Source organism: Sorex fumeus, unplaced genomic scaffold (genome assembly GCF_029834395.1).
Source record: "Sorex fumeus unplaced genomic scaffold, SorFum_2.1 ptg000026l, whole genome shotgun sequence".
NCBI classification, from domain to species: Eukaryota; Metazoa; Chordata; class Mammalia; order Eulipotyphla; family Soricidae; genus Sorex; species Sorex fumeus.
Window position 1 is genome coordinate 10,698,983 of NW_026606083.1, and position 27,873 is coordinate 10,726,855.

At 59.0% G+C, this 27,873-nt stretch overlaps 1 protein-coding gene across 15 annotated transcripts in view; it reads left to right on the forward strand.

Moving 5' to 3' along the window:
• CELF2 (CUGBP Elav-like family member 2) overlaps positions 1–27,873 on the forward strand; it is a 638,321-nt gene that overhangs the window by 550,208 nt on the left and 60,240 nt on the right. For all 15 annotated transcript variants that reach the window (XM_056114747.1, XM_056114742.1, XM_056114737.1 and 12 more), the window contains one exon: positions 1,551–1,747. In XM_056114747.1, coding sequence (XP_055970722.1) covers positions 1,570–1,747 — 178 coding nt within the window. In that variant the 5' untranslated portion in view covers positions 1,551–1,569. The remainder of the gene's footprint in view (positions 1–1,550; positions 1,748–27,873) is intronic.

Here is a 27,873-nt window from a genome sequence, read left to right on the forward strand (position 1 = left end):
TTTAAGGGTTCAGGAGTAGCCTGGACCTCCGTGGGTTTAAAACCTGCTGGGGTTGTTTGTTGTATTAAGGAAATAAGGTTCCTGCTGCTGCTCCTGAAACCTGGGACTACAGCAGAGTGACAGCTGCCCCTCGCAATGTGGCGCCCTTGTGGCCGGGTGGCCTCTGCCTGCCCCGGCCTCCGCGGGCATGGATGGCCACAGCATGGCTGCTGTCTGCCGGGTTTGTGTCTGCTGCTGGGGAACAAGGCAGGGGCTCTTGGTGGTCGGGGCCCAAAGGCTATACCCAGAGCACAGAGCTGGAAATGCTTGAGGAGATGCCGCAGGGGGCAGCTTGACTGTTTGCAGCTCAGATGGGTAGCAGCCAACTCCAGTCATCAGCTCCCGCCGCCCTGCTGGACACAGGCTCAGGGCTCCTCACGCTCCTCCAATGGGGTTTGGGGAAAGCGGCTTCAGGAGGGGCCGATGCACAGGGCGGATGGGCTTGTTCTTTGTATCAGCCCCAAATATTTACTGAAGCCAGGAGGGGAAGAAAGACAGGCGCGCCTCTTTCTCCCAAACGTGTGATTATTTAGAACTCCAGTGCAGCATCTGGAAGTCAGATACACAGAGAGCAATTTATGGAGTGTGAAAGATTCGAAATATTCCGTGCCCTTTAGTGGGAACTCAACTTTTCTGGGGCCGCGTCCTCCCCCCCCTCGCTCCCCGCCCCCCACCGCACAAAGCAGGCGATTCTGAGAGCCCCTTTAGCCTCTCTGAATTAAACCCTTTGTGCCTGGGGTCCCCTAACAATGTGCTTTTAAACAGGAGTACCCCCTCCCCACCCAAGCCCTTTTCTCTCCCCGGTGGGCAGCCAATGAGCTGGCCAGAGGCGTTGCCGGAGCACTTTCCATTCCGAGCAACAACAGAACTCATTGCATGCTCGCACGGGTGCCTCTCGGCTCTGCAAATTCATCACCAGCCTCTCGCATTAGTCATTTGAGCGACTGCCAAGTGTTTCTTTTCTTTCTTCTTTTTTTTTCTTCATGTGACTTTATCACCACCTCTCTCCTCTCTTCCACAAGCGCGCCCCCCCTCCCAAAAGAGAAGGGCGCAGGGGGTGGATGGGTGGGTGGGTGGGTGGGGGAGCAGGGGGAGCGAGCGGGCGTGGAAATCCTGCAGGAATCCAGCCTCTGCCTTTCTTTGCACACGAGGCAGGGCCGGTGCCCGGCTTGCAGGCTGCGGAAGGCGTTGATGGCAGGCTGGCCCCGCACCTAACTGGCAGCTGCCACCCCCGCCGGCCCCCCAGTCGCACGATGTGCCCGGCCCGGGGGGTGCCAGACGGCAGGGCGCTGCCCGGGGCCCCCGCGGGCTGCAGCCGGCCGGGAGCAGCGCGGTGGCGGCGCGGCTTTGTCTTACTTCGCCTCTTGGGCACGACTCATTAGGCTCTTCTGCCCCGCGTGCTCCTCTTCCTCCTCCTTCCGCCTGCCCCGTCCCCACCCCTCCCTATTTTTTGTCTTCCTGTCACTCCTCGTCGCGCGGCCCTAACTCTGGCCCCGTTCCCTTTTCGGCAGTAACGGCACAGCCAGCAAGATGAACGGCGCCTTGGATCATTCGGACCAGCCCGACCCAGATGCCATTAAGATGTTCGTGGGACAGATCCCCCGGTCCTGGTCGGAAAAGGAGCTGAAAGAACTTTTTGAGCCTTACGGAGCCGTCTACCAGATCAACGTCCTCCGGGACCGAAGCCAGAACCCTCCCCAGAGTAAAGGTAGGGCCGGACTGGGGGAGCGCGCGGGGCCGGGGCGAGCACGCGCGTGCGCGCGGGCGCATGGGGCGCAGGGCGCAGGGGCTGGATCACCTGCCCGGAGCATCCTCCCCGCACCCGCCCGAGCCTCCGGACCCGCACCGGGCACAGGTGGACCCAGCAGCAGGGATGTGGGAGGGAGGGGCGCTTCTGTCGGGCGCGTGATCCACCCCCCTCCCCTTTCGGCACTGGGCAGCGGGGCACGCGCGCAGGGTGGGTGCGCGGCTCGGCTCGGCTCTGCGTTCCTCCGCAGGCAGCCTGGCAGCAGGCGGGTGGGCGTTGTTTCTGGAGCAAACTCCTCCTTACCCCACCTGCGGGGGTCCTGAATGCAGGAGGAGAGGGGAGGGGGAGGGGGAAGCCGCCTCCCCCCCCCCCCCCCAAACCTTCTCCACTACCTCCACCATCCATCCGGAGGGCGTGTACCAGGGGCTGGGCCCCAGGGAGGGCGAGCCGGTGGGAGCCTCACCCTAGTGGCCGCTCCGCATTTTCTCCCCGCCCTGGGAGGGGGTGGGGTTCAAGTGCATGGTCCCCTGCGGGTTGCCGCCTCCATTTTAGGAGCGCGATAGGGTGAGGGCGGGGGCGTAGCCGCTGACCACTGCGCCCCCCCTTCTGCACCCAGGCTCCTGCGCCCTTTGTCAGCCCCCCCAGTGGGCCAGGCAGGACTGAAAAGCCAGCCAGCCCCTGCCCGCCCCCGCCTGGCCTCCCCCTGGGCTTGCCCCTGGGCTGGGCAGTCCGAGCATCCTTGATAAAGCGCTGGCTCCTGGCTCTGCTCAGCATTTTCAGATTTCTCCCCCAGCCCCCCCCACCTGCCCTTGCAGACCCGTTTCTCTTGGAGTGCAGCCTGTTATTTCTTCTCTAAGGCTGCTCCCAGGAGCTCCTGGAAGCCCTCCCCCGCCCCCCCCTCCCCCTCCTACACGGATCCCAGCTCTGAGCAGTCGCCCAGGCAGGCCTCACTGCAGGGGGCAGGGTCCCCAGTGCCCCGTCCTGTGCCACTTGTCCGCCTCTCATCACTGAGGTCTGCTGGGACCTTTTTCGAGCACTGTGCGACTTATGCAGCTAGTTAAGTTCTCTTTTTCCTCAAAATCAAGACCCCGAGGTGGGCCCGGCAGTTGCGCCCCCAAGTGTTGGTTGGTTGGGTGCTGTGTGGAGTGTCTGTGCAGGTGGCTGTTGGGGTGGTTTGCGGGCTGTGTCTGGTCTCTGGCTTCTTAACTTCTGCCTGCCCGTGTGCTGGGGCAACAGGAAACCAAGCGCCTTGAACTCAGTACGCATCTGGGTGGCCTGAGCAGCCTCCATCTCTTTCCCGTACATTCCTCTGAGCAATGTCCTTGTCAGGCCACCTGCCCTGCCACCCTGGCATCATGTCCATGTCGCTGCTAGGCTGGTAACTGGTGTGCGGTGGCCCAGATTGCCGGGCGAGCGGGCACTCATGCTCCTCAGCTCCCGCCGGACACGTATCCTCTGCCTGGTCTCCACCCAGGTGCCACAGGGCTGCCCGCCACATCTCACAGGTGGGCAGAGGGTGCTCCCGGAAGGCTACACACTGCAGCCCCGTGGACATCTGCTCGCGTATCTGACCCCCTGTGGCCACTCCGTGAGATAGCCCCCAGCCAGCCTGGGCCACCCGTCCTTCTCGGGGTGAGGGAGACCCACTCCTTCCCCCACCCCACCCCTGAGTGTCAGAAACTTTGCTTTTTGTCCATGTGCTCAGCTGTCACCCTCTGGGGGTTAGACAGGATGTCAGCCCATTCCTAGTGTTCCTGCTGGGGACCAGTTCTTCCCTTTGGAAGCATGGGTAACTCCTGCCCCTTCCCCCCCCCCCCCCCCCCCCGTCCCCAGAAACTCCCCAGAGAGTTTCTGACACACCATACACGGGAATGTGATCTGTCAGCCCAAGCTCGTAGGGTCTCTGTCACAGTTGGCCTTGTTGGGAGGGAGTTTGGGTGGTCTGATGGCATAGCACGTCCTCAGGGGCGATTAGAGCCCCCGGTAGCTTGTGTGGGGAGAACCAGCCATGGGGTCCTGATGCCACGGGTGTCTACACATGCTGCAAGTGTCTGGTGTGTCCCCACAGTCAGCAGAGCACAGGGGTCATGATTGCCCAGAAGTGAGTTTGGGGGACATTCTTTCTAAGTGTGGCTTAAATGATCTCAGTGCAGCTTTGGGTTGGCCTGGGTTCATGGTGCCACTGACAACCAGGTCCCAGAGAGAGAGAGAGAGAGAGGCGCCATGAGGGGGTTTTCCCTCCCCCAGAGGTTCATGTTGAGTCCTAAGGAGGCCTAAGAACTCACCTCTGTTTTGGAGGCCTAAGAACTTGGTCCTGTTTTGGAGACATCCTTAGTCGTAACCGTTCCTTCTCCTATAAGCACCTGCTCCGATCACATCTGTGTGACTTGGGGTACCCCACTGAGTTACCCCTTCTGGGTTGTTTTGGAGAGAGGGTGTTTTCCCGGAAAGTGTGGGGTAGCCAGGATGGAGAGAGCCATCTGGTCAGGAGCATTGGCTTCCAGAGAAGCCTGCAAAGTGTGGGGCCCTGGGCTGTGACCACCTCAATGTCGCGTCAGGCACGGCCAAAACTGCCCAGTGCCTGTCAGGACAGTCACCAGGGGCTCAGAAGTACCATCCTGGGCAGTGAGCAGGCAGGTGGCAGCAGCTGGTTCCTGTATGAGAGTGACAACTGTGGTTGCCGTCCCCAAGGATCTGTAGGGACAACGAGACAGGTACACGCTGGGGGAGTGAGCTATGTGAGGAACAGACGGGCCAGAAGAGTGGACAGAGGATAAGCGTGAGGAATTTAAAGCCGCTTGAGGAACTGAGAGACGGGAAGTGTGCAGAGGTGAAACCGGAAGTGCATCGAGTTTGAACCGAAAGTGCTCGGAGATGACACCAGAAGTGTGCAGAGAGGGGATCATGGCGGCTTGGGCAGGGGCCATGACCAGGGGAGCCCCTGACCCACCTCTGCAGGCCTGGAGGGGAGCTGCCACTCCGTGGGGGAAGGCTCACCTGTCCCAGACTTCAGAGGAGATAAGAAGTCTGTGGATGGAAGGGAAAGGCGGGACCCTGCACCTGAGCAGTCCCGACCTGCAGAGGGTCAGCAGCGTGGGGCCGCAGCCACGGGAGCAGGAGGAAGGACTGGACACAGCCAGGACACTGGCGGCAGGAATGGCCAGACCTCCCAGGGGGGCAGCGGAGGGTCGGTGAGGGCAGGATGTCCAGCGACTGGAGCATCCCTGAGAGGGGCCCTGGGAAGGACAGCAAGGCAGCTGCCCGGCAGAGTGGGGACACATCCTCATGCCCACTTATCGGGTTCCCTCCATGCTCCTGACTGCCTTCTCCATCAGCCTCAGAGTTACCTGGTGGAGTGGGGGGGCAGGGAGAATGGCCCCACAGAGGAGGTGGCAGTGCTGTGGCTGTGGGGTGAAGCCCCCTACTCCCCACCCCTGTCCAGTCCTGCCGTGATGAAACTAGTTCGGGGCTGCAGCAGCCAGGAGGAGCACTGTTGGGGGTAACTGTGGGTGCGTCCTCCAAGCTCTCCTGCTGTCGGGGTGGGGACCGGAGGGACGGGAAGAGCAGTATTTGGCAGTGAGAGGTGGGCCACAGCCCCCTACCCCCCCCCCCCCCCACGCTCCCCAGCCCCGGGTCACCTTTCACCCACCCCGCTGACTACATCGGCCTAAAGAGAACCGGGAAAGGGAAGTGATCAGTGCTCCCTCTTAGAACAGGCTCGAAGGGCAAAACTTCCTTCTTTCCTGCAATGTGCAAAACTTCTAGGCGTGGCCTCGGCAGCTGAACTGTGCTTGGAGTCCCATGGGTGCTGCTGTCAGGGGTTCTCCAGGGTTGGGGGGGGGAGCAACTTTCAGGCGGGCAGGACACCATTTCCACCCCCTCCTCGTGGGGCCCTCTGTAGCCAGGTGGCACTGAGACCAGTCCTGGCCCCCTCTGGGCTTAGGGACCTGCGTCCCCAGCTCCTGTCCTGGTGTTCTTGGACTATGGCAGGGCTGGACCCCCACACTCCCCTCCCTCTCCCCAATAGGGCCTGATCGAAACCTTGTGTTCAGATGGCAGTAACTGCTTAGCCAGTAAGGTTGGTCTGAGTGTCTCCAGCCCAGGAAAAATGGGGTCAAAGAGTGAGCTGCCAGGCCGCGGCCAGGAGAGACGCAGAATTCAGCGTCTCTGTGCTGAGCAGGAGGGCGGCAGCCCCAGCCTGGACTCAGCTGTCCTATAACGGGCACTGACCCAGCTTCTCCCAGGAACCTGCACCAGCTGCCACAAAGTTCCTGTGCCCGGCTGGCAGAAGCCCGGCAGAGAGAGGTGAAAACCTGCGGGTTGGTCATCTTCGCAACTTCCTTTTGGTTTCGTTAACACGTGCAAGGCACGCCAAGCCTGTCTGCTTCTCCTGAAGGGAAATGACTCTGGAGGGCCTGGCGAGAGCAGCACATCCTCTCGCCAGACTCGTCCCTTCCCCAGCCCGAACCAAAGCCTCCCCCCAACCCCCCCACTCCCCGGCAGGTCCTGGTCCTAGATAGTGTGCCCCTTCCTTACGTAACGTCACCACAGTGCTGCAGTGCAGAAAGGGCTCAGCACTCAGGAAGGTGAACCAATTTTGCGTTTTTCATGCAAGCGGGTCAGGGCTGGGTTTTCTGCCCAACGTTTCTGGGACAGGCTGTGGGGGTGCCCTAGATTGTGCCTGGTGGCCCCAGTTCTGCCAGGGGCTACATGGCAGTTCGGGGGGGAGGTGCTTCTCCCAGGGTCTGTCCTGGAAGGCCTCCCATCGCCCACCACAGCGGCTGCCCCTGGCAAAATGAGGGTGAAAGTCAAGCAAGAGGTCCCATCCCATGGGTAGGGGTTCCCATCTCCTGCTGGCCAGAGGGGGCTTGTGTTCAGCCTCTTCACACTGATGGAGCAGGGTCACCCCTGAGTTTGGGTTGGGGGATGTGGAGGTTGGAGTTCTTCTGAGTTGTGCAGATTGGGTTTTTCTTTTCCTTTTTTTTTTTTTTTTTTTTTTTTTGCTTTTTGGGTCACACCCGGCAATGCTCAGGGGTTACTCCTGGCTCTGCATTCAGGAATCACTCCTGGTGGTGCTCAGGGGATCATATGGGATGCTGGGAATCAAACCTGGGTCGGCGGCATGCAAGGCAAATACCCTACCCGCTGTGCTATCGCTCCAGCCCCAAATTGTGCAGATTGGAGCTGGTGAGAGGGAGAGGGGGACCCCGTGCCCCTACTCTGCCAGGCTCATGCCAGAACCCCAGGGCTGGATTTGGCAGCACTGACCACTCTCCACCCCCTCCCCCGAGCCGCTAATGTCCATCCTGAGGCTCTCTTTAGGGAAGGAGGGAGAGGGGAGCAGAGGCCTGAGAGGGTGCCCAGAGCAACGTGCTGTGGGGCTGCAGCAGGAGTGCAGGGCCTGGCACATGGACACTGGCACTGCAGTCAGTGACAGTTAAGCCACCTCAGGTGTGGACCAGAGCAGGGACAGCATCAATGTGATACACACCTGCCCTCATGGAGCAGACCCAGATCCAGCCCTGGCACCTTATGTCCCTGCTAGCACCACAGTCCTTGAGGCCCCCAGGTACTGTCTGATATGGCCCTGGACATCCAGCCCCTCTCAGGTAGCCCAGGTAGGGCCCCAACCCTGCAAGCCCCCACAGCACCTCATCCCAGGGCCCCAGCAAGGCACTGTCCTGCTGGCCAGAAGCCCTGCTCTCAGCCACCTCCGGACACAACCTGCCGTCAACACACTCAGAGTTGCCTACCCCCAGGTCTCACTCGCCTCTGAGCCCCAGGAGATACCGCCAGCTTCTGACTTGAGGGACCCCTAGTTCACGCACCTAGGTGGTGAGAAAACCAGGTTTGGACAAGGAGATGGCCAGTTTCCCATCCACGAAGAGCTGAGCTCTCAAAAAGTTTACGTGTCTACAGGTCCTGGGGGCTGCCCCTCCCCGAAGCCTGGTCCTCCCTGGTTCCAGTGTCCCAAGATCCCAGGGACCCAGGCCACTGGGTGACAGGTGCGCCTTCTGCCTCCTTCAGGTTTTGCTTCGCTTTGCAGTTCCAAACTCCCATTAGAACCGCAGTGAGGTCTAATGGGAGACTTGCTCAGACTTCTCGCATGAGAGGTACCAGGGAATGAGGCCATGCATCTCTGTGAAGCTCACTGAGTCCCAGCCCTGGTAGGCAGCTGTGTTGGTGTACTGGGTACCCTTCTTCTCACGGTTCTCTAAAGATAGTCCCAACTCTTGGACTTTGGTGCTCGGATGCACAGTGGAGGCATGATGCAAGGGGCTGGCTGGGTTCTTTGCTTGGTTTCCTAAACCCTGGTTTCCCCGTTCTCTTGCTCTGATTCCTGGTGAGGACCAGCCCCCAGGCTCCAGGCAGGCAGGAGGCACCTGACTATGGCCACCAGGGTTCAGCAAAAGAGGCAAGTGGGACCGGGGGAAAGCATAAAGAGAGCTAACGTGTGCACTGGAGGCAGACTGGTGCGGCTCAGGTGCTCTGCTTACAGGACAATGGGCTTTTGGGACTTCGGGGTGAGACTCCAAGGGTGAGACTTTTGGGACTCCGGGGTGAGACTCCAAGGGTTCTGACCCAGAGGGCAGCCAGCTAGCCACGAGCGTCTCCAAGGTGCATTTGAGATGACGCTGGGCAAATTGGCGGAGTGTTAAGCCAATCAGACGTTACAAAGAATCAGGGTGTCTCCCCGCCCCCTCTTAGCCTCATGTTAGAGGGAGACAAGGTGAGGGGCTGGTGGCACCATGAGATCGCCAAGCCCCCCACGAGCAGAACAGGTTTAGCTGCAGGTGGATTCTCGGGCACTGTGGTTAAAAACTCACGAGTCCAGGAGAAGTGGAGATGGTGTTGAGACCCCACAGGAATTGGTGTCAAGATCAATACTTTTCACTCTCTATGTTAATGACCAAGAAAGATACGAGATCCAGGACCCCCTCCTGACTCAGAGGAGGGAAGCTCAGCTGGAGAAACGGGGTCTGGATGGGCCTCGTGGCAGGATAAAGGACCACGGGAGGCTCCTAAGTGGGATCAGATCCCTGGGCCACCAAATGGGGGCAGGTGTGGGGGCCCATGGTCCGAGGTGGCTGGCCTCTGGCCTCAGAGCACCTGGCCCTGGCCTCTTCTGTTTCAGTCTGCCACCTTCCTCCCCGGCCCCTAGAGGGCTCAGGACAGGAAGCAGTGAGGGTTGGCAGCTCTCCAAGGGTTTGTCACCCCAAGACCCACCAGGTGGGCCCCTCGCTGCGCCTCCACTGTGGGGCCCCCTGAAGGTGGGTCTCGAGGGTCAACTTCAAAGGCGCAGAGCCCTGAGTCCTGCGGGCAACAAGGGAAAAGGCTAAGGCCAGACGCGGATGATGATCTGGCTCCAGACATGGCCGGAAGAGCGAGGGAGGGAGGTGCGGCTGGGCCAGACATTGTTCCAGCTGGTGCTGAACAGTCATGCACAGCCCAAACCGACAGGGAACACATGCCTACAGGTAACACACACACATATGCACATATACACACACACATACACATATACACACATAAACACACACACATACACACACATGCATGTATGCATATATACATACTTAAACACTACACACATATGCACACATACACACATATGCACATACACATGCACATGAATAACATACACACAAACATATATACACATACATACACATATATACACACATGCACACATACATACATGTACACATACACATATCCATACACATATGAATATACACATGCACATATACACACATGCACATGCACACACATAAACAAATATACACTCATACACATGCATACTCACACACATAAACAAATATACATATTCATACACACATACATGCACATATACATATGTACACACATATAAACAAACATGCAAACCCATACACACATGTATATGCACACACATATATACATACACACATACACACGTGACCATATACCTGTGCACAGAGGCACAGGCAGCACGCATGCACATGCCAGACCACACGCCCCTGCATGCATGTAAGGTCAAAGGCACACATGCACAAACACACACGTGACCGTCAGCTGTGTGGCAATTCCAAGGTGGGCGATTTCTCTGATCCCATCTTCTGCATGTGGCCCTAGACCCGCACACCACCACCTGAGGTGTGAGCTGGGACACGCTGCAGGAGAATCTCCTGGGGGCCCTGGCCGTGGGCAGCAGTTGCTAATGCAGGGTGGTGAGAAGCCCGTGCCTTGGTGCTGCAGGCCGTATATGGGTTGAGGTGGGTGGTGTCGTCCTGGCCATACCACACCCGCCATCAGTTCACCAGCTTGCATGCAGTTTCAGTCGGTTCTGGGGAATGGGAAGGGACGGTGGAAGGAGGAAGTAAAGGGTACTCAGTGAAACCAGGGGTCTCCAGGGAAGAGCACTGGGCTGGGCAATGCCCACGCTGAGCCGGACCTGAGCATACTGAGGGCTGCGCACAGCCGCACCTGAGGGATACCAGGTGGGACAGGTCAGGCTCCTCACAGGAACCTCAGACCCCGAGGGGCCCGGGGGGGGCACCCAGTCACCCCGACACTCCGGATCAATGTGGTCGCGCTTGCCAGCCAAACCCCAGCCCTGGGCTCTGACCCCAGCCCTGGGCTCTGACCCCCAACCCTGGGCTCTGACCCCCAACCCTGGGCTCTGACCCCCAATCCTGGGCTCTGACCCCAGCCCTGGGATCTAACCCCCAACCCTGGGCTCTTACCCCCAGCCGTGAGCTCTGACGCCAGCCCTGGGATCTGACCCCCAACTCTGGGCTCTGACTCCCCAGCGCTGGGCTCTGACCCCCCCACCCTGGGCTCTCAAACCCCCACCCTGGGCCCTCACCCCCAACCCTGGGCTCTCACCCCAGCCCTGGGCTCTCACCCCCATCCCTGGGCTCTCACCCCCTGCCCTGGGCTCTAAACCCCCCACCCTGGGCTCTGACCCCCCCAGCCCTGGGCTCTGACCCCAGCCCTGGCTCTTCCCCCCTCCCCCCTCCCCATGGTGCTGCTCTCACCCCAGCAGTGCCCTGAGGAATGGCCCTGAGAAGCGTGTCCTTGGTGCTGACCCTGCTGGAGTTCTGGGCGCATAGCCCTGTGCAGGCCCCACAGAGAGGGAGGGGCCCCAGCTGCTCCCGTCACATTGCGGGTGGCAAAGGCTCCAGGAGGAAGACACAAAATTCTGTGTTGGCCGCTTCCTCAGGGCTATGCACACATGTGCCCTGCCGGCTCCCACATTCCTCCTCCCTGCCGGATCCCTGTTCTTCCTCTCCATCTGATCCCTGTCCCTCCTCCCCGTTGGATCCCTGTGTCCCGAGCTGTGTTTGCTGTTTGCTTATTTGTGTTCATGTGAATATTTTTTCAAGACTTTTTGTTTGGTTTTGTCAGAAAGAGGATGTGGGTGGAAATGCTTGGCAGGGTTCAGAGAAACTGGGGTTCCGGTACCACCCCGACAGGCACCTTCACCCCCTTTCTGCAGAGAGCACAGGGCAGCCAGCCGCCATCACGGCCAGCTGAACGGGGATGGCACACCTGGGGGAGGATGAGGGCTCACACCCTGTCCCCTCGGATCCAGCAGGGATTTTCTCATGGGGATGAGGTCTGATTCACCCCAGGGAATGGCCCATCTGTCCCCGGGCCTGTCTCCCACGGGTGCTCTCAGAGAAGCTACCTGGGACCGGGTGGCCCAGCTCGCCCTGACCGGGTCTGGGAACCCGCAGATGCCTGAGCCCTAGTCCCCAAAACGCTTTGCTCCTGAGGGATTCAGGAGCCCCAGGTGGACCCCTCATCCCTGGTGGTCTTGGGGTGTCACTCCCGGGCCCGGCTGCCCTGCTCCTCCTCTACTCGCTGCTCTGCACGCCCAGCGTGAGGGCTACTCCTGGCCCTGTGGGCCTGGCCCCTTGTGGAGATGCTTCCAGAACTGCTGCTGCTCTGTTCTCCCCGGAGGACAGACTGGAGCTTCCTCCGGTCTTCCTCCAGGGGCAGCGTCCTGGCATGCGCACGGCCCCGAGTTTGCGCCCAGCCCCATATGGGCTCCCAGGGAAGGCGGAGTTGGGCCTCCACTGAGCCCTGCGCCCCGGCCTGGCCGCCCCGGCTGCAGGGGACCCCTGGGCACCCACCCGCCTGAAAGCTGCACTTCTCACGAGGCCACCCGGGCTTACGTCACTGGAGGCCCGCCTGACCACGAGACACCCCCCCCATCCCGGGTGCCCAGAGCGCTGGGCAGTCTGACCCATCCCTGGGTGGCGACGGAAGCTGCGAGCCCCCCGCCGTGCAGACACATCTTGTCACATGTTGGCGCCGAACGTGGTATTTTTAGAAACCTTCAAAGCGAGGAAACCGTTGGGCCTATCGCATCCCCGGGTCTGTGGAGGAGGAACAGGGCCGAGGCGAGCCAGGGCTTGGGGTGGGGCCTCGCGGAGGGGCCCCTGCAGTGCCCATGGGGCTGGGCGAGCTTCCGGGCCAGCCACATCCTGGCCCCCCACAGAGTTTCCACGCTGCCCCCAACGTGGCTGCTGCTTTCCAAGAGCATGAGGGCCCGGCGGGATGGGCGCCGGGAGCCCGGGTGTCCTGGGAGACCCGGCAGGCAGCTGGCCCCTGACTCTGCTGCCATCACTCCTCTAGGACAGAGACAGGCTGCTGTCCCCTGTCCCCTGGGCCTCTGACCTATGCAGGGCAAACAGCGGTCAGGGGCTTCTTCCTAACAGGGAAAGGCCAGCTGCCCTGCCCCATACCTGGCAAGGGGGACTCACAGGCTCCAAGCTGCCCCACTGCTGGCCACACCCCAGGCTGGCATCCCTGAGGGCTTCTCCTCTGCCTGGCACCTCTGCCTGCCTCAGCCGAGGAAGTTGGGCCTGAGTAAAGCGGTACCCCGCAGGCGAGGTGCTTCCAGCCTGGGATGCCCCACCCGTGTGTGCAGTGCGGGCATTGGACTCTTTGCCTCAGAGTGAGGTGCTGTCGTCTATGGGCAACTGTCTGAGCAAAGCCTGGATCAAGGGCAGAGCCCTCGCACCTACACCCCTGACTTGAGATCCATGTCCACTTAGCACTGGCCTCCAGCGGGTGGACGGGGACAGCAGCTTGTTTCTCCTGCACACAACAATAGCCCCATCCACTGAGTCCAGTGCTGGGCACAGGGGGAGGCTTGTGGAGAGCTCAAGGCCGCTGGAATGTTCCTTGGGAGAAACAGGAAGGACACGGGATTTGGGTGTGAGGACATCTCCCTGGCCCAGAGCTGTGTCCAGCCTGGGTGAAAGGCATTCATTGGTCGCCCCTACCTCCTGCGGCGAGCACTGAGCCCCGGGCCCAGCTCAGCTGGGGACGGGACATACTCCTCCAGGCTGGAGGCACATCTGCAGCCATGCCTCAGCCCCTTGGCAGACCCCTGGCCTGAGGCGGAGGGAGGGGGGTGCTGTCTGCTCCTGCAACCTCTCGCGAGGGCCAGACAGGAGCTGTCTCCCCTAACAGCAGCCCCAGGAGGAAGGAAATTGTTGGGGTACATTACTGTGTGAAAAGATTTGATGGGGAGGAAGGAAGGAAGGAAGGAAGGAAGGAAGGAAGGAAGGAAGGAAGGAAGGAAGGAAGGAAGGGAGGGAGAGAGGAAATAGAAGAAAGGAAAGAAGGAAGGGAAGGATGGAGGGAAGGTAGAAAGGATGGAGGAGGGAGGAAGGAGGAGGGGAAGGGACTCACCTGGGTGTCTCTGCACAGTCCCTGTAGCCCTGTAGCCTGAGGGCAGTGGGAAGAACGCTCCCTGACAGCCTCACCGCTTCTCCCTGTCCTGCTCCCCTTTCCCCCCACCCCACAGCCTTTTCTAGCCCCTGGGCACTGGCCTCCTTCCTGCACTTCTGTGAGCTTTCAACCAGTTGGGGTGTGGTGGGGGGCGGGGCACCCATAGGTGAAGGATCTCCTCGCTCTGGGTTCCAGTCACCCAGCTGTCGGGCACTGAGCCCAGGGAAGGAGGAGAAGCCTGTGGCAGTGAGGGGCTGCCCGCGTCTCAGCTGCCTTTTGCTGTCTGTCCGCTTGCTGGACCCCTCCAGTGCCCGGGCAGGGAGCCCAGCTTCATTGGGCTTGCCACCTCCCCTGCCTGCTGCCCTGGTGTTGGTCCCGGCCCCCTGCAGCTGAGCTCCAGCACTGGGGCTTGGGTCCAACTGGTTCTGGGGTGTGTCCACGCCCAGGTCTCCTGACCGCGCCCTTCCCATCCCCATTCTCAAACCCTCACAGTGCCCCCCCCAAAAAAATGGCCACATTGTGTCGACAACAGAGTTCTGGGAAGCAGCCTCACCTGCTCCAGGCTGGTCACCCCAAGCCCCCACATGTTCCTCAACCCCCCAAAGCCGCTGCCTCCTTCCAGGGCCCCCCACCCTGCTCCCCACCCTGCTCCCTAGAAGGTCTCCCAGGCTCTGGGCGACTCTCGCTTCTTGCATTCTGCCTGATGGTTTTGGGGTGCTGCTTCAAGCCCTGCAGTAGTTTCGGGAGGCTGCACCTCTCAGGATAAGGCCCACGGCCCCCCACGCTGCAGCCCAGCAGTGATGCCTGTTCAGCAGGGCCAGTGGCTTCTGCATTACCTTGTCACAGGTCCCTGGGGACAAGGCAGCAGGGGACGAGGGATGGTCCCCGGCTCACCCTCTGGAAGGTGGCACTGGGGAGGAAACCACCATATGGGGGGGGGTCCTCTGGCTTCCTCTGTGTCCCCCGCATGCCCCGCTCAGCATGTGCGCATCTCCATGCCCACCGGTGGCCAGTGGCCTCTGGTGGGGACAGGAAACATTTCTGGGGGATGCTCGCTGCTAGTGGCCTTCCCTGCGCTCATGTGCCCCTGCACCTGCCCCTGCCCTGCTGGTCCTCGCGCAGGGCCTTTCCTTCTCATGGCCCACAAAGAGAACTCTCCCTTTGCTCAACAGAACAGGCCTCACGGAGCAGGTGGCAACCCCCATATTGGGCAGGTCCCATCATCTCTGCCTAGTCACCGTATCATTGAAGAAGCAGAACCTGCAAGTTTCTGTCTCTTTCTGAACACCACGGGAAGGATCCCACTTCCTTCCTCTCCTCTCGATTCCAAGACCCCCACGGCAGCCAGAAGCTGGGGAGAGGTGGGTTTGGGGTGCTAGTTGTGTGGGTGCAGAGAGCCCATGGGTGCAGAGAGCCCTCGCTCATCCCAGCCAGTGGCTTGAGCACTGGCCAGAAGGGGAGCCACGCCTGGCACCCTGAGTTGGATCCCTGGCACCATATGTGTCCCCCTGGGCACCTCTGGGTGGCACTAGAGACCCCAAGTCCTACTGGACCCCACACATCTCCTTGGTGCTAAGTCTGGTTATCCCCAGGAACGGCCCAGCCCCCCTGAGTATTGCCTAGGAGGTCCCCTGCAAAGGCAGAAACAAAAATATCCCTAATCTGCAAAGAGTAGCCTCATTTGTGGCCTAGATGCCAGGCCTGGTTCCTGCTGGCTCAGCTCGGGGGCTTAGGGGTCAGCCTGCCCTCAGGAACACGACCTTTGACTGACTGGAGTTTTGGCTTTTGTATCCTGGGATGTTTGGTAGAGTGTTTTATAACTTCCGGTCACACACAGGAGAGGGGACTTCTCACCCTTTTCCAAAGCACTTTTTCCCCTCCCACCACCATTGGCTGGGCATAGCCCCGAATCCTCGGAGAGTGAAATGGAAGTGGACACCCACCCTCCCATGCCCCAATCTCAGGAGCCTAGGGCAGCATGTCTGGGCATTCGGGCAGCGCAAGGTGGGCTATTGCACAGCAGGTATGACCTTGCACACTGCAGGCCCAGGTTCTGTCCCTGAACACTTCCTTGGGTCCCTCATGCCGCACCAGGAATAATCCCTGAGCACAGAACCAGGAGCACCACCAGCATGACTCCAGAACAGAAAGCAAACAGCAGCACAGTGGGGAGGTGTGGGTCCTGAGGGCCTCGGGGGCCCACCCCAGCCCCGTCGAGTTGAGGACGGGACCTTCTGCTCCACTCAGGGAAGCGTCAGGAAAGGAGCAGGTGGGGCTGTTGTCACATGCTTGGCTCTTGGCGCTGCCTGTCCGCTGCCCCTCTTGCCATTTGTGGACTTGTTTTTCTTCACTCCGTGAAGCCTCCCCGATCGCTGGGAGACACATCCCTCTGGACATGCAAACTGGAACTCCTGGGGTGCACCCAGACTGCTTGGGCTCTGGACTCAGAATGGAGAGAGCTGGGAGATTTCACCTCATTTCTTTGGCTGATTTGGGTTTAATGTTTCCCTGTGAGTTGAAGCTGTTCCCTGTTCTTCAATTTCCTGGGAAAGTTTGTATGGGATTGTCTTCTTGCTGCTGCTGCTTCTTTTATTTTTTTAAATGTTTGGAAGAATTCATCATATCACAGGCTCAAGTTTTCTTCCTCAGAAGGGTGAAAGTGTAACCGCAATTTCTTTAGTACGTGTCAGACTGTGCCAGTTATATATTCCTTCTTGAGTTTCTCTTCTTGAGAGAATAAATATATCTGTTTCAATCTGGGTTGTCGAATTTATTGGCAGAAAGCTATGTATAATGTTTTCCATTATCCCTTCAATATCTATAGAACCTGCCCTGATCCCATCTGTTTCCTGAAATAGGTCATTTGTGCTTTCTGCCAATTTTTCCCTCCTTCTTTGGAAAAAAAAAGTTCCTCCATTTTTTTTTCTCTGCTCAAGGAACTGCCTTGATTTTATTAATTTTCTTTTATTATTATTTTCTGTTTCATTGATTTCCACTTTAAGTTGTGTTGCTTCTCATTTGCTTCCTATAGGTTTAATTTGCTCTCATTTGTCTGGTTTCTAAGAAGGAAACTGGGATAAATGGTTGGAAATCTTCCTCTAACAAAATCATTTAGTCAGGGAGACTCCCTACCCAGTGCTCCTTCACCTTTAGTTCACAGAGACACTGAGGTTTCATTGTGATTCCTTTTAAAAACCCATCCGGGTGTTGAGATGCAGAATGTGCTTTTGTTCATATTTGAAGATTTTTTTCTTTTCAGATTGCCCTAATTGAGCTGTTATTTAATTTCCTTGTGCTTCGGGAACATGACTTAACTTCAAATGGCTTTTAAGGACTGTGTAATGCACGGAGATTCGTTTGATAACCACGTAGCGTGGCGTTTCTTGGCCCCCGTTCCCAGATGCAGTTGGAGAGAGTTTGTGTTCTGTTGTGTTTCACACTTGCAGGGCATGGATTTTGTGGGCAGCGTGGGCTGTGTTTTCTCGGTCCTCCCTGGCCTGCCCACCCACCCGTGACTCAGAAGGGTTGTTGACGTTCCCGAGCATGGCAGTGGAGTTCCCCTGGCGATTCTGTCCCTTTCTGCTTTACAGATTTTGAGTTCTGTTATTCGGTGCATAGATGTTGAGAGTTTACATTCACCTTTGATGAGTTGACCCCTTTGTTATTTTCAAACACTTGTTTTCATTTTGGGTATTGAGTTGGAAAGTCTACTTTGAGATAAAGAGAGCCTCTTCATTTTCTTTTAATTCCTGCTCTCACCTATAGCTTTTCCCATTCTTGCGCTGTTAATCCTTTTGTGTCTATTTACCTGGTTCTTTTCAGGGGTCTGGACCAGCAGTTCTCAGGGGAGCATCGCTGGTGTGCCCAGGGGATTGTGCAGTGCCAGGGTTCAAGCTGGGCTTGGTCGAGTGCAGAGCAAAGCCGTGGACTCTCTCCAGCCGTATTTTTTTTCTTTTTTCTTTTTTTTAATTAGTGAAACACAATGAGGTACAGTTGTAGACTTACAGATTTTTGTGCTTGGGTTTCAGTTATACAATGATTGAGTACCCATCTCTCCACCAGTGCCCATTCCCCACATCCAATGCTCCTGCAATCCCTCACACACTCCCACACCCCCATCCCACCCCACCCCTGTGGCAGGGCATTCCCTTTTGTTCTCTCTTCCCTTTTGGGTGCTGTGGTTTACAAAAGAGGCATTGAGTGGCAATCATGTTTGGTCTATAGTCTACTTTCAACATGCATCTCTCATCCTGGGAGGATTCTCCCAACACCCTTTATTTGGGACTCCGTTCTCTCCAGCCATGTTTCATAATTTCTTATCGAGGGAAGATTGTGGGTAGCTTTCTAGGCATTTCCACACACTCCCCGGGCCTTGGAGCGACTCCCCGTTTCCTTTCTGCTGTTTAAACTGCCCCCAAGGGTAAGTTCTCTTTTCTAACTGAACTCTTGAGTGTCCATTGGGAATCAGCGATGAATTTGCTGCTATGTATCTGAAGCTTCGCACTCCTGAGGGAGCCCGTTGTCTGCTCCCCACTGAGCTCGGTTATCCGCTCTCCCCAGGGGGCTGCTGGCAGCCGGGAACTGCCTTTGTCCCTGTGAGGGCGGCTCTGAGCGCCCGGCATCGGGCCTGGCTCTACACAAGCTCTCAGAAGGCGGCAATGAGAGCAGAGACCCTTAGAAGTGGCGGGCATGGGAGTGGGAAGCTCTTGTCTCCCACCATCGCCTGGAAGGCTGCAAGCACCTCAAGGAGGTAAAAGCACCCTACAAATGATGCCGCACTGGGCCAGACTTTCTATCTCTCTCTGAACACCACTGAAAGGATCCCACTTCCTTCCTCCCCGTCCGTCCCATGGCAGCCAGGAGTCGGGGAGAGGGTGGGGTTGGGGTGCTGTTTGCGTGGGTGCAGAAAGCCCTCACTCATCCCCAACCAGCTGCTTGCTCACTGGCCAGAGGGGGAGCCACGACTGGCACCCCGGGTTGGATTCCTGCCACCATATGTGTCCCCCAGGGCACCTCAGGGTGGCAGTAGGGACCCCACTGGACCCCAGACATCTCCTCACTGCTAAGCCTGGTGATCCTCAGGAATAGCCCAGCCCCCTCTGAGAATTTTCTAGGAGGTTCCCCACCAAAGGCAGAAACAAAAATATCCCAACCCGTGAAGAGCAGCCTCGTGTATGGCCTAGATGCCAGGCCTGGTCCCTCCTGGCTCGGCTCAGGGCTCAGCCTGCCCTGGAACTGTTTTTTCCTCCTTGTACAGGGCTGGCCTGGCTCCCAGGCCGCTCACCCAACTGCTGCGATCTCTTTTCTTCCCTCCTGGAGGGAGAGGCTGGGAGCAGACCAGCAGTGCTCAGGCTCTGGAGGGCCTCGGCATGGCCCCAGTGTGAGAGAGGCTGCCTCCAATGCCACAGCACCCGCTGGCACTCACGTGCCATCCCCATGCTGACCACCCCGGAAGCCCACCCCACGTGTCTGTCACTGGCTTGTCATAGTGGCTTCTGGTGACTTCTCTGAGCTCAGGCCATGCAGGGAAGTCTCTCTGTGGGATGGGAGACAGCAGGGAGGTGTTTGCACCCTGGCTCCCTTCTGCCCTCTACTGCACCCCAACCCGGCGTCATCAGGAGGGTCCCGGAGTCCCGTGTCCACTTGCCTCCTTGGAGACTGGACACTGGATGTTTTGAGGGGAAGGAGAAGGGGTGTTTGTTGGGCGGGGAAGGATCAAGTCAGTGTCTCTCTCCTGCCCTTTGCAGTGTGGGTTGTCGCCCCTAAGCGTGGTCATCAGCTGTCCCCTGTGCATGACTGGGCAGCTCCAAGGCTGTGCCTCTACATCAGGGGCAGGGCTGCGCCTTGATGGGGATTTTCCAGCACGACCCCCAAGACCCCACAGCCAGGCACAAGGGCTGCATCACCCTGGAACTCAGCTGGAAGGAGCAACTCAGCTGGGCCCTGCCACCTTGCTGTTTCTCCACATCCCGTAGCCCCCTCTGGGCAGTTTCAGGGTGAGTGCAAACAGGGTGCCAAGTGGCCATGCCGACCCCCAGTGCCCCCAGCCCCGGAGCCCTGGCCACCTCGCAGTGACTCGCACGTGGAATGACCCCTGGTGCTTGGCCGTGTCTGTTTTGCGGCCCCAAGCAGGTGGGCGCGGCTCTGCCCCAAGCCCTCACATGAGGGCGCTTTGCTGGCAGCCCAGGAGAAGCCTGACCCTGAGCCCAGACCCACCTCCTCCTGGGGCTGCCCTTTGAGACAGGTGCCATGGCCAGAGGAAGACAGGTGTGCAGACTTCGGGAGTGTGTGGGATCACAGGTGTGCAGGGTGTGCAGAGCAAGCGCAGGGCTGCAGTGCGGGATAAGTGCAGTGATTATACTTAAATGGCGCCGAGGAGAATTTCCCACGCGGCCGCATGGGCCTGGTGTGAAGAGCTAAGCGGCTCTTTCCAATGGGCTGGAATCAGTTAACATCTGGTCCTGATGCGTGTTGCAGTTCCCCTGTGGGTTGAGCTGGGAGCCTGGGGCCAGCCCCCCACCAGGCCTGGGTTCAGAGAGGCCCCTGGACACCTCCTGATGATACCCTGGGGTTTAGGCTGCAGAAAAAAACACACCCAGTGGGGCAGGTTTCACCCAACGTCTGTGGCCCTCTAAGGGTTTATTGGTTCATGGGATCACTTCTACACCCTGGAAGAAGGCTTCGTGCTGCTCTGTTCTGGGAAGGGGACAGCTGCATGGCATCGCCTCTGGCGTGTCTCAGCCCAGGGCCCCAGTGTGTGCCAAGGGGGGCTCAGGTGAGGGCTGGTGAGTGCAGGGGCCGACCAAGGGGAAGAAGGCAGAGGCCAGGAAAAGGCTGAGGAACTCGGAAGCGGTAGCTCGGGCCTTGGAACCTGGACCTCGGGGGCTGCTGCCCTGGCTCGCAAGGCTCTCCTTTCTGTGCCGTACTGGTTTATAAACTGGGCTTGGGTGGTGACAGGGAACAGAATGAGGAAAAATGAAACTAGGAAGTGAGAACATTGGCCTTTGGCCAGGAAGTAAATCTCATCAGCCCTTTGCCTTCAGCCAGCCGAGAGGGTCCCGAACTGAGAGGACTCATCACCCCCATAAAAAAATCACTCGGTGCTCCTGGAGTGAACAGGAAGTGGTCCCCTCAGTGGCGCCCAACTGCATCACCCCATTGTTCCAGCACCCCTCAGGGATGGGTAGTGCCCACTTTGGGACACGCCAACTCCTTTCCTCCCCAAGGACCCTCTGGAACAACCACGACACCCAGGGTCCCTGAGTTGTGGGAGTGGGGCAGGGCCCTTCCCGTGGTTGTGGTTAGACCCTAAAAAAGCCCCCACGTGCCGTTTCTCCAAGACTCAGGGTTAGACCAGATGCGGTTTCAGGAAGGACGCGACTATTATCGGGCAGCACAGCTCAGGTTTCTTGACTGCACTTACAGCACCAAGAGTCCCAACGCCTGGTACGTCCTGTTGCCAGCCAGGCACCCAGACACCTCAGCACTTGGCTGGCCCTGCAGCACCTCGGGAGGGAGAGGAAGTGGGGTGGGTCTCACCAGCTGCTGCTCTGAATCTTCAGCGGCTCCTCTACAGTCCCCTGCCCGCCCTGGGCGCTCAGCCCACCTTGCCATGCCGGGGACAGTCCTGCATCCAGCATCCCTCAGGAGCAGGTCGGGAGGGTGTCCATGGTGGTGGCAGGATCAGCAGGGGTGATCTGCAGCCCGGGCGCCTGGCTCTCGGCTGTCCCATGGGCACTGCACTATTCTTCCCCTCCATTCCCCTGAGGGCTTCTGGGCGCGGGAGCTGCCATCTGGGTTATTTCTCTGTCCCACCGAGAGCAGAGGGGGACTGGGCGGTGTCGGGGCTGACCATACCCAGGAGGAGCCTGGCGGGGGTGCTGGCCTGGGACATCCCAGACTCCCAGCACCTACTTGCTGCTGACCCCTGGTGGTCCTGAGACCCGATCTCATTCTTGCCACCTCCAACCCTACCCCCAGTCACCTTACAGAGACACCGTCACCCAGACCCCGGCAACCTTGCAGAGACACCGTCACCCGAAACAGCACGGGAGTAGCTCGGGGTTAGCCTGCACCCTTCCGTCTCCCATCCCCAGTCAGCGGCATCTCCAGGTGTCGCTGGGAGACCCTGGTGCTCACCCATCCTCACGCCCTGGCCCTGACCCACTGGCCAGCTTGATCAGGAATCCACAGGACCCCCGAGTAGCACTTGGGAGACCAAGAGGGGAAAATGACAAGAAAAACAGGAGGGCGGCCAGGGGTGTAACCCTGACATGCAGCCGTGTCCTGACTGAGCCACACCTTTAGGAAAAGGGGAAAGGAGAGGCAGGCATGGTGCCCAGAATCCCCTGTCCTGGGGGCTCTGGCCTGGCAAGGGGGTGCTGCCCCCCCCACCAACTCCCCAGAAGAGGAAGCAGTGCCGGTGACGGCGACTCACTACAAACTGCCAGCCTCACGGGAGTCCCTCTGGTGGAAACTCACTGTGTGCGGTATGAGAGGCACCTCACTACAGCCCCCAGCAGGTACCTCCAGCCCTGGGTGGGGCACAGGAAGACCAGCCCCTGGGAAAGGACTCAGCCCATCTCAGTGTCCAGCTGGGCCCATCTGATCCGGCTGCCTCAGCCCATTCCCCTTTGAGACCCCTCCTAGCCCAAGAGCTTGTCTTGGTTTTTGAGTTTTGGTTTTGGCTTAAGGGGCCATGCCCGACCGCGCTCAGGGCTTTCTCCTGGCACTGACTCAGGGCTCACGACTGAGTTCTGTGCAGAAATCAGACGTCTGCTAGTGACAGGTCAGGGTCTGTTTCGAAGTCCCGAGAGCGTTTCTTCTGCAGTGGGAGGGGGTTGCCTGGTCTGCGGTGCTTGACTAGCCTGAGAAGGCGTGGGTTCCTCGGGAGGGAGATAGGGTCAAGACCCCCGCGGGCCTCTCGCCTGGAGCCGCTCAACGCACCCCACAGGCCCTGGGACCTGACGAGCTTCTTCTCCATCCCACATTCCCTGTTCCCAGGAGGTGACAGGGTGGGGAGCAAAGGGCCTCTCAGATGTCAGTGCCGTCGTGAGGGAAGCAGAGTGGCACTTTCAGTGGCCTGGTCAGGCCCCCTGGCCAGGACCCCGCTGTCCCCACCTCACCATTGTGGACAGGGCTGGGGGAGGGCATCTCTGCAGGTGCATGTTGTTCCCAGATGGTGCAGGTGCCCACAGACAGACTCAGCTCCATTCCTAGCTTGAATGCCATGCCTCCCCGCCCGAGTGGAGCACACCAAGGTGAGGGAGCACACCTGCCTCCCTCTGACCCCCGACACACACGATTCCTGGTGTTGTCATTGATCCTCTCAAAGGGTGTGATGGCCACAGCTCAGAGGTTCTCTATGAGGGCCGAGACGGGCAGCGCAGAGCCGGGCTGGCCTGGCACATGGCTGCTCAGGGCCAAGTCCCATCCCCCCCATCTTGCCTGGTCCCCCAGGCCCCACGAGGAGGGGTACCTGGGCACAGCGGGGCATAGGGGCACAACAACCCACCCCCCAAAAATAGCGAGAAGTCACAAGAAGGTCTGCATTGATGAGCCCTGGACCCTATGGAACTGGGTCCGCACCAGCTGGTGACTTGCCCCTTCCAGCCAGAATCGGCTGGTACTTGGTGTCAGAGTTTCTAAGACAACCGGTGGGCCATGGCATGTGGCTTCCCTCTGTACCTGATGAGCGTGCTCTGCCCATCTCTCCACCGTCTCTCAGGCGGCTCCATGCGTGAGGCGCCATCTGGGAGTTGCCCACAGGGGCTGGAACGTGGGGGTTGAAGAGAGTGCTGTCTCCACCCTCTCTGGGCCCCCTGGTGTCTGTGGCTCGGCTCAGGGCGGGGGTGGGCGGGGGCCTCCCGCATCACATGCCCAGTCTCTGTTCTGGGCCTTTGGCCCGTTCTCTGATCAGGTTGGCGAGGCCACCATCAAAGACACGCACAGGCCCCTCGGGGTCGGAGGCCTCAGAGCAGGAATTCTTCTGTTGGTTGCTCGCAAAGCAACAAACTCAAGTGCTATGGAGCCCCGGGAGGTTTCTATTGGTGCCAAGATAGAGTAGGAGCCCAGAGGAGCCCCAGCGGGGTCTGGGGCCAGCCCGAGGCTCAGACCAAGCCCTTTCTCGGGGGCCGCCCACCTGACTCTGGGGACGGGGAGGACAGGACAAACCGTGTTCCCGGCCAGCTCATCCCCGGCACCGAGGGCGGGACAGGGTCCCTGTGGAACTGGGACAGCCCCAGCCCCTTCCACAGCTCAGCAGTCATAGAAGAGTCCCGGGGGAAGCCCAGGGCCCGGGGGCAGAGGATCACTGGCTTCCTGCCCTTCTGCACTTCTGGCTCTGAGAGCCGCAGCCTGACCCCGTGACAGGCCTGGATTTCTTTGCCACGAGCCATATCGGGTGTCAGGGCCAGAGTGTCCAGGTCAGTGGCCCTGGGTGCTGAGCCCAGCTGCTGTTGGCTACCCCTCCCCCCCACCCAGCCTTCCGGAGAGCCATTGTCCAGCACAAGGTCGAGGGACGATGAGATGACCGAGGGGACACGGCCTCTTGTCTGAGTGTCCTTTTCTACCTACAAAGCTATCAGGGTCCGGGACAGACAGGATAGCGGGCAGGGCACTTGGCCAACCCGGGTTCACTTCCCAGCATCCTGAATGGTCCCCCAGTCCTCCCCCCCAAGAGCAATCCCCGAGAGCAGAGCCCGAGTCAGCCCTGAGCACTGCTAGGGATGACCCAAAAAAGAGAAATAAAAATAAGTGGACTGAGCAGCTCCCAAGGGAAGTAGAAGCCAGCAGGGAAAGTGGGGTGAGGGGCGGGGCGGGGTCTGGTGGTCCTCTGGGGCCTGAACAGTCACCAACTCCCCTGCCTTATACTGGCCAGGGCAGCCCCACTTGGCGGAAGCATTCTTCCATCCCTGGGAGGTGAAGCAGGGCCTCTGGGCAGGGTTAGGGACAGAGTCAGTCTCTGCGGGGGGCTCTGCCAAGGCTGGGGTACGTCCCTTCCTGCCGCATGGAGCTGGGTGTCGGCCACTGACACCCCAACACTGTCGGCCAGGCCATCTGAGACAGGCCCTTGGTGAGGCGGGCAGCTGAGGAGGCGTGGAGGTGGGGATCTGCCCTGAGCAATGGGGAAACTGAGTCACATGGAGCTAGCTTGGGGTTCCCAGGGCCGCCCAGAGTCTCAGCACTGTGACAATGGGGACCTTCCTGTCTGGGGGGTGGTTGCCTGAGTGCACCCCCACCCCACAGAGGCCCTGCCCTCTTCCCCCACCCCTGCGCCAGCATGAGAAGCGGCTTCTCCGGCTCTGCCCACAGGAAGTGGTACTCACTGGTTTCATGCTTTCCTCATGAAATGGGCTTTGCTCCTCCCGCGACAAGCCAGGGCAGGACCATCTGCCCCTGGCCCTCCCCTCCAGGAAGTATGTGTCCGTCCCCTGACCTGGACAACAGCCCAGATGACCCCAAAATGCAGCTCGACTGTCGGGGCCCCGCTGGAGAGACACAGAGGTCAGAGTCAGCCGCATTCCCGCCAGGAAGCAGAGACAGACTATCCCGAGCTGCCGCGGGCCGCGAGGCTGACCCAGATCCCAGAGCACACCCAGCCACTGGTGGGGACAGAGAGACATCCAGCGGGAGCTTTGATGGGACCAGGGGTGGGCTGCCTCCCCCCACCCCGCCCTGCTGGAGCCGCAGGGCTTGGGGCTGCAGCTGGGCTTGGGGCTATAGGCAGCCCCTCTGTTCATTTGCCCCTGAACTGCCAGGGACTGGCCCCAATGTCCAGAGGCTTTGTTTGACATGGACCCTCAGTCACAGGTGCCCTATTTCTCTTCCCAGCTAAGGGCTGGGCTTGGAGCACTTAGAAGCTGCCAGTGACCTGGAGAGTTAGACTAGGGAAAGGTCTTGCTTTGCATGCAGCCAACCCAGGTTTTCATCCCCAGCACCCCATGGGGTCCCCAGACTCTCCCCCAGGAGTGATCCCTGAGCACCACCAGGTGTGGCTGCCCCTCCACCCAAAAGAAAGGAATCAGATAGGGCCAACTGAGCTGCCACAGAGGGGTGCCCACTCAATCCCAACAAAGTTCCACAAATGACACAGTTCGTCTCTGTGACCCTCAGCCGTGAGTGTTGGGGGGGGGGGGGGTCCAGGGTACAGCAAAGTCTTTCCTTCCCATCCCGGACGGACTGAGAGGGGTGCAGGGGCACAGTTGGTCAAGGGCTGTGGGGTGAGGGCCCTGAGAGGAGCTCAGGCTTCTCCGCCCTGACTCGCTTGCTCTTGGAGGTCTGGCTCCGTCCCTGCCCCTCAGGCGCTGGGGTCACTGTCTGGGCCTCCGACAACTGTCTGTCTCTGCTTTTCCAGGTCACTGCTCTATAAAAAGTTTGTTTTAGGGGCTTTCTCTGGGGATTTCTGACCCTCCTGCTTGGCAGAAACCGAAAGCCGAGGGCGATGGCGGGGAGAGGCCACAGGGCCTCTGCACTTACCTGGGCTGGGGGCGCCAGAGGCGGGGACACGCCAGGCCGGGGCCACTTTATTCCAGGGTGCAGGAGGGCCAGGGAGTTCCGCAGCCTTTCTCCATGTAATCCAAATTGCAGATCAGTCACGCCCACCTTTTTTTGCAAAAGAAAAAAATTTAATGGTGGGGGTGGGCTGGGGTCAATGGGCTGGTGAGGCTAAGATCTGGGCGGGTCCACGTGGGTCCAATGCTCGGTGGCCGCAGCTTTGCTCGAGGGAGCATCCAGGGGCCCCAGATCCTCGAGGGACAGACCTGGGGGCTTTGAGCCAGGATGGAGCTCAGCCAGGGCAGGGGTATCTGCTCGTTCGGGAACTTCTACCTCTGCCGGGCCGGGGCGTCCGCCATCCTGGGGACATTCCCGAGCCCCCAACTCCATCTGTCCCCGACCCTTTCAATCCATGCACAGACAGAGAGGCAGTGGCCATGTCAGGCACATGCAGGACTCGAAGTTGAAGCCAGGCTGCCATGTGACAGCCACGGCAGAGCAGCACCCGGGCTCATCGGGCTTAAACCCGGGCCTCCCATGTGCAGAACCTATGCTCAGCCCACCTAGCATCTCTGGCCCAGCACAGGCTGTTTGCAGGGAGCCAGGGCGTGGGTGACGAGGCACCTGTTGGCACATGACCTGGGAGGCTCCAGAAGGGTGTCACTCAGAGTGGACCAGAGTGCTGCCCCGTCCTTCCCTCCCCCCTCCCTCCTCTCTTTCCTCCTCCCTCTTTCTCCCTCCTCCTTGCTCCCTCTCTCTCCTCTCTTTCCCCTTCCCTTTCTCCTTCCTTCTGACTCTCCCTCTCTCTCCTTTCTCCCTTTCTCCTTTCTCTCCTCTTTCTCCTTTCTTTCTTTCTCTCCCCCCTCTCCCTTTCTCTCTTCCTCTCTCCTTTCTCTTCTCTCTCTCCCTTTCTCTCCCCCTCCCCCGCCTCTCGTTGAAATAACAAAAAATCTGTATTATTACTAAGGAGCATCCAAGTCAAGATTTTCAAGGGGAACAGCTGTGGTTTGAAAAGATGTGTGATAATCCAGATGGTTTCTTTGAGGCTAAATCTACTTGATCATTTAAAATTAAAGTCTTTCAGTAAAGTTGCGTGTCTTTGTGATTTTAAAGGCACTATTGGATGTGTATGTGCGAGCGTGTGTTTATGTGTGAACCATCAGTGTTACCAGGGAGTGGGTGTGAGAGAAAGGGGCGTTAGACCATCGGCTTTTTAAGACCATCGGCTTTTAAAGAGTGTGTGAAAGTGTGTATATATGCATGTGTGAACTGTAAGAATGTGAGTGTGTGAGACCGTGTGGGGGCCATTGACTAGAAGGGTGTGTGTATATGAGTGTGTTTATCTATGGACTGTAAGGGTGTGAGTGTGTATATGTGTATGTGAGGATGTGTGTGTATACTGTAAGGATGTAAGTGTATGTCTATGTGAATGTGTGAGTGTGTGTGACTGTGCATGTGTGAGCTGTAAGAGTGTGAGTGTGTGTGAGTATGAGTGTATATATGTGTGTATATGTGTGTATATGTGTGTCTGTGTGCATGTGTGGGCTGTATAAGTGAGTATGCGTGTGCATGTGTGTGTATGTGTGTATATGTGTGGCTGTGTGCGTGTGTGGACTGTAAGGGTGTGAGTGTGTAAGTATATATGAGTGTATATGTGCAGCTGTATGCATGTGTGGGCTCTAAGAGTGTGAGTATGTGTGCGTGTGAGTGTGTGTGTGTGTGTGTGTGTGTGTGTGTGTGTGTGGGCCACAGGCTGGTGTACGTTCCTCGCCAGGGCTTTGGGACAAGCAGAACCTCTGACAGGATCTCCACTGCTCTGGCTGGCTGAGGTCACCCGCCCCACCCAAATTCCTGAGACTAGA